Genomic DNA, 13,598 nt, shown 5'->3' on the forward strand with positions numbered 1-13,598 from the left:
TGGATTTAAAGTCAGGTACTCTTGAATCCAGGGCTAGTACTTTATCCACTGTACCATCTAGCTGCCCCCGTTTTGTGTCTTTTTTTTACCAAACTATCTAGCACTGTTCTGTGGACCTAATAGGAGGTAATTAAGTATTAAAATATATAATTTAGGGTAGCTATGTGGTGCAGTGGATAGAGTGCTGAGCCTGGAGTCAGGAAGCTGCTTCTCCCTGCGTTTAAATCTAGCCTCAGACACTTACTGGCTGTGTGACTCTGGTCAAGTCACTTAGCCCTCTTTGCTTTAGTTTCCTCATCTGTAAAATGAACTAGAGAAGGAAATGGCAAACCACTCCATTATCTTTACTAAGAAAATCCCAAATGGGGTTACAAAGAGTCAGACATGACTGAAATTATTGAACAACAGCAACATAATATGTACTTCTAAAACTGGTCATTGTGGTTTGTATGGGGAAAATTGAGATTAGCCTGCTGAATTTTTCTCTGTCTCTTTTGTGGGAAGGAATCCCAAATCACTTTGAAAATTCTATGCCCAATTCTTCTTCTACAAAGGACACATCTTAAAAAAAATAAAATGTTGAATACTGTGCCTCTGTTCATTTCAACCATGAAAGTGAAATGAAAAGAAAAAAATAAAGCATTTGGAGAGGGCATATGCATTATTCTGGTTTTAACATCTGCTTCCTCTCACTGGCCCTGTTCACCTTTTTCCTTGTCCCCAATTTGCCTTATTTTTATTTACATGTGATTAGAATCAACTTTTTTGTTTTGGCTTCTCGGTTTTTATTAACCTTTAATCTAAGCGTTCTTTTTTTTTTTTTTAAGTGAGGCAATTGGGGTTAAGTGACTTGCCCAGGGTCACACAGCTAGTAAGTGTTAAGTGTCTGAGGCCGGATTTAAACTCAGGTTCTCCTGACTCCAGGGCCGGTGCTCTATCCACTGCGCCACCTAGCTGCCCCCAATCTAAGCGTTCTTACTCCTAAACTACTTCCTTGACAGATGCTTCCCTTTGCTTTGAACTACCTGGTCATGGACTGAGTACTGTCCTGACACTGGCAGATGCTGCTGCTTATTCTGATTGTGCCAAAACACTTGAGTTAACCCTAACATCACTGAAATATAGGTCGCAGGAGGTTGTTTCCCTAGACTTCTTTGCTTAAGATAACATTTATCAATTGCTTTCACTTGCCAACTTTTGTTTCTTAGTAGAAATGAAGCTCCTTGCTTCCATTTATAATGTGATGCAGGTTTTAGTCTTATTTGATTTTTCTTCCAATCAGGCTTGATTTCAACTTTGTAGATGGAAATGGCCATCTAAGATGAATGAAATTCATGAATCTGAATGATTTCTAATTTCCCTTCTGAGCTTAATATTTCTGCTTTCTTTCACACTAGTTCCTGTTTGATAACATTTGTAACTTTCATTTCTATAGGATATTGTATTCAGGAACTTGCCTTATCTAACTAGCTCTGAATTTTTTCACCTTAGACTTTGGCTGCCTGTTGGTTTTTTTCTAAGTTAATTACTGGGATGTTTTTGTAAGAGATATCAAAAATTCACTTTTGATTAGTTATGCAATTTTTTTCCTATCAAACACTTCAAAGTGATTCCTTAAAAATACTCCTAAAAGTCATTTTAAAATACATCAGTAAAGTCTCTAGTAAGTACAGCTTCTGCATGAATTTCTTCCTTTGATAAGGATATTCTTTGAAAATGTAAAAAATTTTATTGATGGGATGACATTGACTATAATCATAGAATTTTAAAATATCTTAGAGGCCATGTAGTACAATCTGCTAGCCAATAAAAGAACTCCAGATATTTAGATTAGAGAAGGGAACATTCAGAGACAGAGATGAAAGCTGTCCTTATTTATCTGAGGAGCCATCACTTATTAGAGGAATTTGACTTTTTGTCTTTGGTCCCAGAAACAACAGATAGAAGAGACAAAATGGCAGATATAAGTCTGATGTCAAGAAAAGCTCCCTAGTAAGTAGAACTATACAAAAAAGTGATATATTTAAGAGATTAATTATTTGAAAGAGGGCTGTCTCAGGAGGTAGTAGGTTCCCCCTCCCCGGAGGTCTTCAGGCATAAACTAGATGTGTACTTCAAAGGTGAGTGGGACTCTATAGCTCCTGAAATTGTTTCCAGGTCTGAAATTCTGGGATTCTTTTTTGTGACCCCAGCCATTTAGTTTCACTACTCTTGTTTTTTGTATGTAGGTCTGAAATTGGGTCTACAATATTTACTAAAACAAACCAACCTTTATATTTTCAGAGTCTATGGAAATTTGTATTGAGCAAATGGCCAAATTGCAAATGTTCTTTTTGAACAAAGGAAATACAATGGAAATTAATTTTTTTTAAGAAAACATCATTGCAACTTAAAAATAAATACTTTTCAAAATTTCTTGACAAGCCATAAAAGTGCTATATATGTCAGCTGGTGGTATTATTAGAACAAGAATGTTTCTTGACATAAAAAAATTACTTAAGGCACCTCAGGGTGCATCTCTGGGTAGTGAAGAAAAATTTAATTCCCTGATAATAACTTGAACCAAATGTTTTTTAATCTCACTCTCAGACCTTCATAATTTAATTCATTGAGCCCAGTTCTACTAGTGAGTACATTTTACCTAGAAATAAGTTTGCTTCATCAGAAACCTGGGTTATTAGGATAGGTCATGAAAAAATTTCACAAATGATACTTAAGTACCTTGAAAAAGTTGATGAATTTTCTAAATCATCTTATTTACTCTAGGCACAAGTGTGTAAAAGAATCTGGCTGTTAGCATGCCTTTAGTAATTTCATAGGTCAAATTAGAATAATCAGTCAGTGGACTTTTATTAAGACTCTATGTGTTATATACTGTTCTAGGCACCCAGGATATATATGTAAGGAAACAGTATTTACTACTGACACATAGCTTACTTTGTAAGGGGGAGGTGATAATTATAAAACTGATATATAGGTAAATAGAAGATGGTCTAAATGTATAACTACATACAGAATAAATATATTGAGAATACACAATTAAAAAGTGGTTAAACAATAGGTAATTTTGGAAAGAAAACTCTTGCCTTCTTGTAGTTGCCTAGGAGATTCAGGAAAGGCTTCATATAGAAAGTTATACTTGAACATTTTCTTGAAAGATTTTATGAGGCAGGTGAGGAAGAAGTACCTTTTAGGCATGGGCACTGACCAGTGAAAATGCATGGACACAGTTGAAACTGTGTGGTAAGAAGACTAGTTTGTCGAAATCTCAGGAAATCTCAGGATTGCACTATTGTATAGTGGGACTGGGAAAATAAATTAAGATGCAAGGTTGTGAAAGGCTCCAAAAGCTAACCAGTTAAGTTTATATTTGCTCTTAGAAGCAAGAAGGGGAGGCACTGGAGGTTAATGGGGAGTGGGATGTCTAGATCCTAATGTAAGGAAAATCACTTTGGCAGCTAAGTGTTGAATGGACTTGAGTTTAGAAGGTCAAGTCAGGAAGACCAAATAGGAAGCTGTCACAATAATCTCAGCCAAAGTGGATGAGGGCTTTAATTAAGGTGGTAGTTATGTGAGTAGAGAGGAGGGGTTGGATATCAGAGATACAGAGCTAGAGATGAAAGTTGATTGTATATGTTCAGTAAGGAGTCAAAGATAATTCAGTATTATACACCTGGGAGACTATAAGAATGGCGGTATCTTTAATGGAAATAGAGAACTTTGAAAGAGATAAACACTTTTACAGTACTTGCTACATTCATCAATCAGGCATTGGTTGAGCAACTGTTGTGCTAAGCACACTTGGTATATAAAGACAAATGAAGCAGTCTGTGCCAAATCAGGAAGCTCATCAGGAAGGACAACATGTACACATATGAATATAGGGATGTGGGAACAGTAGCAGCAGGCATTGAAATCAAGAAATGGCTTGTGTAGGATGTATTCTAGTGAAGCTTTGAGAGAACTAGGGATTTTGGAAGAGAAGGGAATGCATTCTAGGTACGGGAGATGGCCAGACTGGACATAGAATTTGTGCATGAAGAATAGCAAAGGGGGGCAACTAGGTGGCGCAGTAAATAAAGCACTGGTCCTGGATTCAGAAGGACGTGAGTTCAAATCTAGCTTCAGACACTTGACACTTACTACCTGTGTGACCTTGGGCAAGTCACTTAACCCTCCTTGCCCAGAAAAAAAACAAACAACAAACAAACAAAAAAGAATAGTAAAAGGACTGGTTGCTCTGCACTATAGAATATGTGAATTAGTGCAAATAAGCACTTTATTTTATATGATGGTAACTTCACATCTTCCTCTGGTAAAACTGTACTCTGATACCTTACTTTGGTGTGGAAGAGACCCTGGCTTGTCAAAGGCAGTGGCAATAAAGCTCAAACTCTGCCTAGTCCTAGGAAGCTATAGAGGCTGCGATGTGATGTCAGACTTGGCTTGATTAAAGGCTATATGACTGTCTACTGGCTGCAGGATGATGAATTTTACAGCCACAGCATTCCTCAAAGACCTTCTACTAATCTGTTAATGGTTTTTTAATACTTGATATTTTATATTAAAATGTCATTTAGTAAAAAGGAAACATAATATGTTTTGGAAAGCCTTACTTGAAATAAATTTTTTTTTGTCTTTGAATGTTTTTCTTCCCCAACCCATCTTAATTCTAGTGCCTTCCCTCTGTTAGTTATTTCTTATTTATCCTCTATATAGCTTGTTTTGTATGTATTTGTTTGCATGTCGTCTCCCCCATTAAATTGTAAACTCCTTGAAGGCAGGAACTATCTTTTGCCTTTTTGTATCCCCAACACTTAGCACTATGTCTGGCACATCAGAGACACTTAATAAATGTTTACTGATTGGCTGAACCTGAATAATACTGTCTTATGAAAAAAAAATTTGTCCCATGTATTTTTATATGTGAAAAGCTTAACTATCTCAGCTTTAAAATTCATTGCCCCACAAAAACAAACAAACAAAGAAAAAATGATCCTGTAAAGCAGGTAATGCAAATATCACCATGCACATATTACTGATGAAGAAGCAGCTTTAAAGGATTTCATACAAATATACTTAATCTTTGATTGGATTTTTTTGCTTGTATTGGTTTCCATGACACATAAACCATACATATTGTTATTTCCTGTTCTATTATTCCTTCCTTTCTTCTCTTCCTCCACTACCCCTAAGAAAATTATAATCAAATCATCGCTACCATTGCCTTTGGATAAGGCATATTAATGGACCCACCCTATTATTCTACTCACCAATTTTGTGACTTCCTGGACCATGACTCATTTCCCTATCCACCACTCCCCTAAATGCATAGTACTTGGCATGTAGTTAATTTTTTTCAAAAAATGCTTTTCATTCACACATTTATTTACATCTGTATTATGATCAAATAAAAATTTTAATAACTATTTTTTTCTAATGGAGGAGATGAATATCAAATTCAGTAGAAAATCGAAAAGTCACTTCAGCTTTCCATTTTGACCTTTTTTCTCAACTAGTTTTAACAGAGCTGAAAAGACCCAACTTTTCCTTTCTCTTTTTGGCTTACCTCTTACCAGGTGGAAATGCTGAGGTGCAACAAAGAAAGGAGAGGGAACAAGGAGAAGGGGAATGAAGCTTATTATTATTTTTGAAGAATTAAAAGTTGACTATCGTAGTCTTTGGTATTAGCTTAAGTAGTCATACAAATTTGCATGCTTTCAGAATGTTCTTAATAAATATATAAATTATTTGATTATCTAAAATAAATTTCTTAAATATTATGTAATGTTTTTACTATCTTGTTTCAGGTATTAAATTTACTTTGTTTTGATATTTCAAGAATAAAACATTTAATTAAATTTACTTCTCAATTTAACTTTTTGGGAATAAATGTGTTAAATAAAGCATTGCTTAAAAATTTTAAATATATATACTTAGATATGTTAAGCATGTTTATATTATGAAACGTATTTTGAAAGCAGCTGTCTTTTCAGTCTTCCGACTCTGAATTCTGTAGCCTTTGACTCTGGTAACTACTCTCTATTCATCAATTATAGTTCATCATTTAGCATCCATGAAGCTGTTCTCTCCTTGTTTTCCTCCTACCTATTGAATGTTCCTTCTTTCTCCTCTTTGCTGGATCATAATCCACTTTATGCTTCCTTTGTATTGGAGATCCCCAGGGCTTTGGACCTGGGTCTACTCTTTTCTCCCCTAACTTACCTTCAGTAATCTCATCTGTTCCATGAATTCAAGTATGATCTCTACTAGGTGACTCCCTTGTCTCTCCTAAATGCCAATACTACATTGTTAGCTACTAGCTAGATACAACTTCCTGCATGGGGCATATACATTTTCCCACACAAAACATTATCTTTATACTCAAATCCATCTTCCCAGCCACCCCAATTTCATAATATCAGAGTTATTTTCTGCTCTTCTCTCATTTACCCTCATATTATTGATTCTATCTCTACAACATCTTTTGCATCCTTCCTCTTCTCTCTACTGACATGTAATACCTTCCTAAGTAGATTCCTTGCTTCCAGTCTGTCCCAGCTCTAATCTATCCCTCACACAGCAGTCAAACTAATTTTCCTTAGGTCTGACCACGTCGTTCTCCTTCTCTTCTTCTTTTTTTTTTCGTTCTTTCTTTCGTTTTTTTTTTTTTTTTTTGTGGGGCAGTGAGGGTTAAGTGACTTGCCCAGGGTCACACAGCTAGTAAGTGTCAAGTGTCTGAGGCTGGATTTGAACTCAGGTCCTCCTGAATCCAAGGCCGGTGCTTTATCCACTGTGCCACCTAGCTGCCCCCATCGCTCTCCTTCTCAAAAAATTTCAATCACTTCTTCATTCCCTCTAGAATAATATATGAACTCCTCAGCCTAGCATCTAAGGCCTTTTATTTGCTGCTGCTAGCCTACCTTTCTAGCATTATTTCATATGCCTTTCTTACTCACTCTCCAACCCAATCAAATTGAGTTACTCTTTGCCAAATTTCACCTCCATCTCTTACTTCTCATCACTGGCTGTCCCATGTATCTTGAATACATTCTTTCCTCATCTCTCTCAGAATCCTTGCTTAATTTGAAGGCATAACTTAGATTCTACTTTCTCTAGTGTAACCAGTTTGTGCTATCTTCCTTTTCCTCTGCAAATCTGATTGTATTACACTTACTTTTTTGTATATTGTATTATCTACTAACCTCAAGTAGAATGTGCATACTTTAGAGGCAGGAATTACTGTTTTCTTTGTTCTCTGATGGCCTAGCCTAGACACTTGCATATAGTAAATTCTTTATAAGTGATGGTAATGGGGTTGGTTATTGAGTCAGATTTAGAAAAAGGTTAGTGAAGCATAATTTTTCTAAAGTACATTCAGCATAATTACATGTAGTAAATATTTTACTAGTTATGACCATATTTGTTGCAGCTGGAATTATCTCTGAGTTCAGCCTTGAAGGAATAGATGAAAAAGAAGAATTGAATGTTCTCCATAAGGAAGAGAGTGAAAGTGTTTCTTCAAAGTCACAAGAAAATTCTTTTATATCTATGGATGTAACAAAGAATGAAAAAGAAGATACTACATCAGAATTTGGCATTGTTACTAGAGAGTGCCCAGAAAGCTCTAAGGAAGAAAAACAAGAAAATAGAAACACAGATGGAAAGTAAGTAACCTAGATACTGCAAATGTTGTTGGTGGTTTATTTTATGGATACCAGGCTCCTGAAATCTAGATTCAATATTTAAAATACAAATATCTTCCAAATAGCCAGCTTACTGATTTAAAATACTTTATAACTTCTATCATCCTTATTTAAATATTTATTAAAAGCCTCTAAATGGTGGGGTATTCAGCTAGGAAAGGTACAAACCAGAACCAGGGGGGCAGCTAGGTGGCACAGTGGATAGAGCACCGGCCCTGGATTCAGGAGGACCTGAGTTCAAATTCGGCCTCAAACACTTGATACTTACTAGCTGTGTGACTCTGGGCAAGTCACTTAATCCTCATTGCCCTGCCAAAACACACACACACACACACACACACACAACCAAATCCAAAACCAGACTCTAAAGCACTTGCTATCTTGGAGTCTTATACTTTAAAATGTGATTGTCTCTTAGTCCAGCTTATCATAGTCTCTTCACTTGCATCTGGGCAGCTAGGTGGCACAGAGGATAAAGTGCTGGGTTGGAGTAGGGAAGATTCATCTTCCTGATTTCAAATCTGGCCTCAAATTACTACTCAGATTACTTACTAGCTATGTGACCCTGGGCAAATCACTTAACCCTGTTTGCCTCAGTTTCCTCATTTGTAACATGAGCTGGAGAAGGAAATGGCAAACCTCTCCAGTATCTTTGCCAAGAAAATCCCAAATGGGGTCACAAAAAGTTATACATAAGTGAAAAAGGCTGAAGGACTGAACTTCCTTCTGAGTCTGGGCAGTGATCATCTATCCATTTTTAAAAAATGAAATTCCCATTTGAATATCTTGAGGCATCCTGGTATTAAAGGCCAGCAGATAGTGACAGAGACGTTATGACTGAGTAAGCTGCTGAATCACAAAAGGAGAATTTATGGTCTTAGAACACTTCCCTCTTAAGAAAAGGAATTAATAGCGATACATTCCCCTTTGCCTTCAGCATACAAGATATGGTGTGAGAATGTTTCTAGTAAAGTTCAGTGCAAAACAAATTCTGTGCCAATTTAGTAGGGCTATTATAACCTGTTTTAGGATTTCATCTTCTGGACAAAACTGTTCTGTGAGAGAGCAAACAGAACCAAAGGCTTGTAGACTTGGACTATTTGAGCTGGAAGGAAACTTAAAAGATTGAAGAGAACAATTCATTTCACATATTACGTGCCTGACCTTACCACATTTGAGTTTGAATCTTTCAGTCTCTCCCCCTTCATTTTAACTGAGTTGGAAAATTGTCCAGTATACTAAGCTCTTTACTTCCTGCTCTCTATTGGTACTTCCATCTGAGATATAATGTTTCACTGCAGCATTTCCTCCCAGTTGTATTTTGTTTTATCAAGCTATTACATTTCCAGTATTTGGCAGAAACAGATGATTATTTTAGTCCATCTGTCTTCAGTGTGCATTGCCAATTTTCTTGTTCTTTGGGAGTCTGTGTGCACGTGCACTTGGGAGCATGTTATTGATATCAGCATACAATATACATTACTATATTTTACAGAGAATTACAGAATGGTACAAGTAGTAAAGAAGCAGTAACTGAAAATGGAAGAAACTCCAAAATACTAGATCAAAATAAGAAAAATGGTGAGTTATTCCAACAAATTATGATGTCAGGTAGTATAATGCTAAAAATTATCTTGAATGCTTACCTATTTTGTCTCCTGGTTTATAGTCATATAAAAAACATACAATTGTTTACCCTATTCTTAAGTATCTTCCCTATTTTCATTGTCATTATGCTAATATAAACCTTTTATTACTTCCTACTGTTATTACTGTAACAGTCTTTTAACTGGCCTCAATTCTAGTCTTTGCTCACTCTTGTCTGTCTCACTTTTTGATTTCCATATCCCAGCCAAAAAATACTCCTAAAAGAGTCCTTTCATCATATCATATCATTCCCTTGCTCAGAAGTCATCAATTTCTTATTTCATTAAATCTAAACTCCTTCAATTGGCTATCAAACTGTGAGCTCCCTGTGAACAGGGATTGTTTTTGTTTTGTTTTTGCCTTTCTTTGTGGCTCCAATGCTTGTGCTTAATAAATGCTTTGTGTCTTGACTTCAAACAATTTTATGAGCTGTCTTTGCTCATGGGTCACCTTTGCATGTTATCTCTTTCGAGGCTCAGTTTTAAATTCCATCTCCTCCATAAAATTTCATGTATTTCCTATGATCCCTATATTGTTTCATAAGTAACCGTTGTTACCTCAACTCTATTGTAATCATCATCTTGATGGCTGAAATTATTTCAATCTTCTTCTGAATGACCTATCATGTGTAACCAGCAGTGGACACTTAGTGGGTGCTCAGTCAGTACATATTGATTGGCTGTTTTTTTAAAAAAGAGATTCTTTTTAAGTGCAATGATTATTGTAAAATATTCTTCATGGTTTTCTAAATTACTTCAAGTCTTCATAGAGCCATGATTTTGTCAGTGTGGTTAGTCCTTTAACCGATGTAGATCAAATCTCCCCATTACTTATTGAGATAGTTTGACCACAAAATCAATTACCCAGTGGCCAGAAGATGGTGATATGTCTCTGAAACTCTATACTAGTTGTCCCAATACAGGTATATAGTCTAGTACCAGACTCATACTAAATGCATCCTTAGAATAGTAGAAACTTCTAGAATTAATTCACTTAGAAAAATCTACCTTCATGCCGCAATAAGACATTGAAGTGGAATTTTAGTGATGGTTTCTGAGTTAATAAGGGGAAAGATAATTTGTGTAATCCTGTAATCCACATTGTTTTGTTAAGCTATGACAACTGAGTCAAGCTTGTTGGGAAAAGAATATAGCCATCTTTCAACTATTGAGCTTAATGGAGGGGGGTTGTGGATAATTAAACATGGCAGAGAGTGAGTGAAGCATGTATGTTTGGTTTTAAGTATGCATATGGTGTGATTGACCTGTTAATTACAGAGAAACTACCTGTGAATATCTGACTCAGGAACTGAAAGAATGATTTGTATAGTTTCCTTGTCCTGCATTTGCCTCAACATAATCCATAATAAGAAGAGATCCATCTACCCACTTCTCCCCTTTTCCTCTGTCTTTCTTGCATCTCTGATTTTTCTCACTAGATCAAGCATTTATTAAAACACCTATTCTTTGTCAGGCACTGTGCAATGTACATGTGTGTTTATGTATACAGCCTCAAGGACTTACTAGCTGTGTAACCCTAGACAAGTCATTTAATTTCTGTTTGTCTTCATTTCCTCTACTGTAAAATGGTGATAATAATAGCATCTACCTCCTATGGTTGTTGTGAGGATTAAATAAGGTAATATTTGTTAAATCATTTATCATAGTGCCTTGCATATAGGGCTTAGTAAATCCTTCTTTTTTTCCTTCCTACGTAACCTAGGGAAGGGAAAAAGGGCACAGGGCAGAGCTTTGAGGTATATCCGTGGTTAGGAAGCATGATATACATAGTGCAACAAAAACTCCCGAGGAGGAGAACCAGAAAGTAAAAAATGAGGAATAAGACAAGACCATTAGATTTGGCAATAAAAGATTATTAATAACTATTTCTGATATTGAATCATTTGTCAGTGCCAAGACTTTATTTTCTGTATCTTCCATATGTGTAGCTTTTGGCAGCTAGATGGCACAGTGGATAGAGCACTGGGCCCAGAGTCAAGAAGACATGAGTTCAAATCTGTCTTCAGATATTTAGTAGCTGTATGATCTTGGGCAAGTCACTTATCCTCTGTTTGCCTCGGTTTCTTCATCTGTAAAATGGGGATAATAATGATACCTACCTCCTAGGCTGCCATGATGATCAAATGAAATGATAATTTTAATGTGTTTAGCATAGTTATCCTAGCACATAGTAAGCATTATATAGATGTTAGCTATTTATGATGATGGTGGTGGTGGTGATGGAGGCAGGGGCTGTAGCAGGCACAGAAAGTTTCTCATCCTTGGTTCCTTTTGGGGATGATGGCTACAGAGGCTGGTTGGGAGACTAATTGTCTAGAGGCTGAGTGGGGTGAATGCCTCCATTTCTAGGGTTTGCCTCCCTAATAGTAACAGTTGGTGAGCAGTTGGTGTTGGTGATAGCAAAGAAAGTGAGCCCCTTTTCAATATTAATTATTTCACTTACTAATGACTCCCAGAGCCTGGGCTAGAAGCAAGGCCAATAGTCTTTGGGTGGAGGGTTCTGTGCTTCCCAAGGCTTTGGGGTTCAAGTTCCTTGGCTATCTGTATCAGAAGCTGAGGGAAGGGGGCAATCCAGATGGAAGTGGTAGTTTGATTTGTCCTGTAAACATTGCTTCCTATTTGTTCCTTGGGGTCCCCAACTGCTTAATTAGATTAATTTGCTTGCCTTCTTTGTAGGTGGCAATTAATTGGCATTTGGTAGATATAGCTGGAGCTTTGATATGTTCACTGGCTGTCCACTGTTGACCACATATGTGTAAAAATAAAATTGAAAATTGAATTTATAACTAAAGTGATGGAGGGGCAACTAGGTGGCACAGTGGAGAGAGCACTGGCCCTGGAGTCGGGAGTACCTGAGTTCAAATCCGGCCTCAGACACTTAACACTTACTAGCTGTGTGACCCTGGGCAAGTCACTTAACCCCAATTGCCTCACTTAAAAAAAAAAGTGATGGAAGATATTCTGCCAATAGAAAACAATTAAAACCATTTATTCGTGGTACTTTTAAGTCATGAGTTTTAGAGATGGAAAAGACTTTGGAGATCATCTAGCCCAACCTCTTTCTCTTAAAGTTGAGGAAAATGGGGTTCTGGAGGGTATAGCTACTTGTCCAAAGTAATGTGGGAGGTGGTAACAGAAGAGACCAGGTTTAACTCTTGACTCTAAATACAGGGCTCTTTTCCACTATAACACACTGTTTTATCCTACATCTTTTCTGAAATCACATCAAAAGGTGGTTACCACTTTTCAAAAGAATAATTAAACTAGCTATATTTACTAAGTTATTTCAGGATTTTGATATAGTTATGAGAATCCCAGATGTATATGCATAAAAACTATACTTCCAAATTGCTTTCAATAATGTCTGCATATATTGACTAGTTAATGTAATGAGACATTTTCAAATCTTTAAAAGAAAAACACCACATTATTGTTATCTTTAAACTAGTTAGTTATTCATTCTCTTCTCCTATCTTCCCCAACCTCCCCCAGCCACAATACTCATAATCACTTCATTCTCATCAAATCATTATTTAATCAGATCTTCTGCTTCTCACTGTCTAAGGGCTAATAGAAGGAGGACAGGTTGCTTACAAAGCCAGCTTCTTCCTTTACTGGTTAGTCATAGAAGACAGCTTAGTTATTAGCTTTTAAATACATTTGAATTTTATGAAAGTTATGATACACCGAATAAAGCCCATGTTTCTTCTAGGTCGCCAATCTATGGGTAAGACAAAAGAAATCTTTGTCAGACAGTAGTTGGAAAATGGTGTCTTGTCCAAAACTGTTGATATTAATATGGAGGTAAAGATGTACCCTCCCCCAAAGAAATCATGTTAAACAAAAAAAGTGACAAAATAGATAAATAAGGTATTAATCATCTCATTATTTCATTAAGTATTCCTCAAATGTAAAAAATGTTTAACTTTCATTTAAAAATTTTGTGAGTTTCAAATTCCTTCCATTGTGCCCCTACCTTACCCATTCAGTTATATATGTGTGAAGTCATGTAAACATATTTCAGTATTAGCCATATTGCAAAAGAAAATACACAAAAAGACAAGAAAAAGTTTAAAAGTTTGCTTCAATCTGCATTTAATGTTCATGAGTTCTATCTCTGAAAATGGATAGCATTTTTTATCATAGGTTCTTTGTAGTTGTCTTGCATCATTGTCTTTCACAATTGATCATCCTTACACTATTGCTGTCCTATGTACAGTGTTCT

The 13,598-nt window shown here is 36.2% G+C and overlaps 1 protein-coding gene across 3 annotated transcripts in view; it reads left to right on the top strand.

The window, feature by feature from the left end:
* Window positions 1–13,598, top strand: part of COBLL1 (cordon-bleu WH2 repeat protein like 1) — a 185,613-nt gene that overhangs the window by 149,512 nt on the left and 22,503 nt on the right. For all 3 annotated transcript variants that reach the window (XM_043996060.1, XM_043996059.1, XM_043996061.1), the window contains 2 exons: window positions 7,433–7,667; window positions 9,202–9,287. In XM_043996060.1, coding sequence (XP_043851995.1) covers window positions 7,433–7,667; window positions 9,202–9,287 — 321 coding nt within the window. The remainder of the gene's footprint in view (window positions 1–7,432; window positions 7,668–9,201; window positions 9,288–13,598) is intronic.

This window comes from Dromiciops gliroides, chromosome 3 (assembly GCF_019393635.1).
Source record: "Dromiciops gliroides isolate mDroGli1 chromosome 3, mDroGli1.pri, whole genome shotgun sequence".
Taxonomy (NCBI): domain Eukaryota; kingdom Metazoa; phylum Chordata; class Mammalia; order Microbiotheria; family Microbiotheriidae; genus Dromiciops; species Dromiciops gliroides.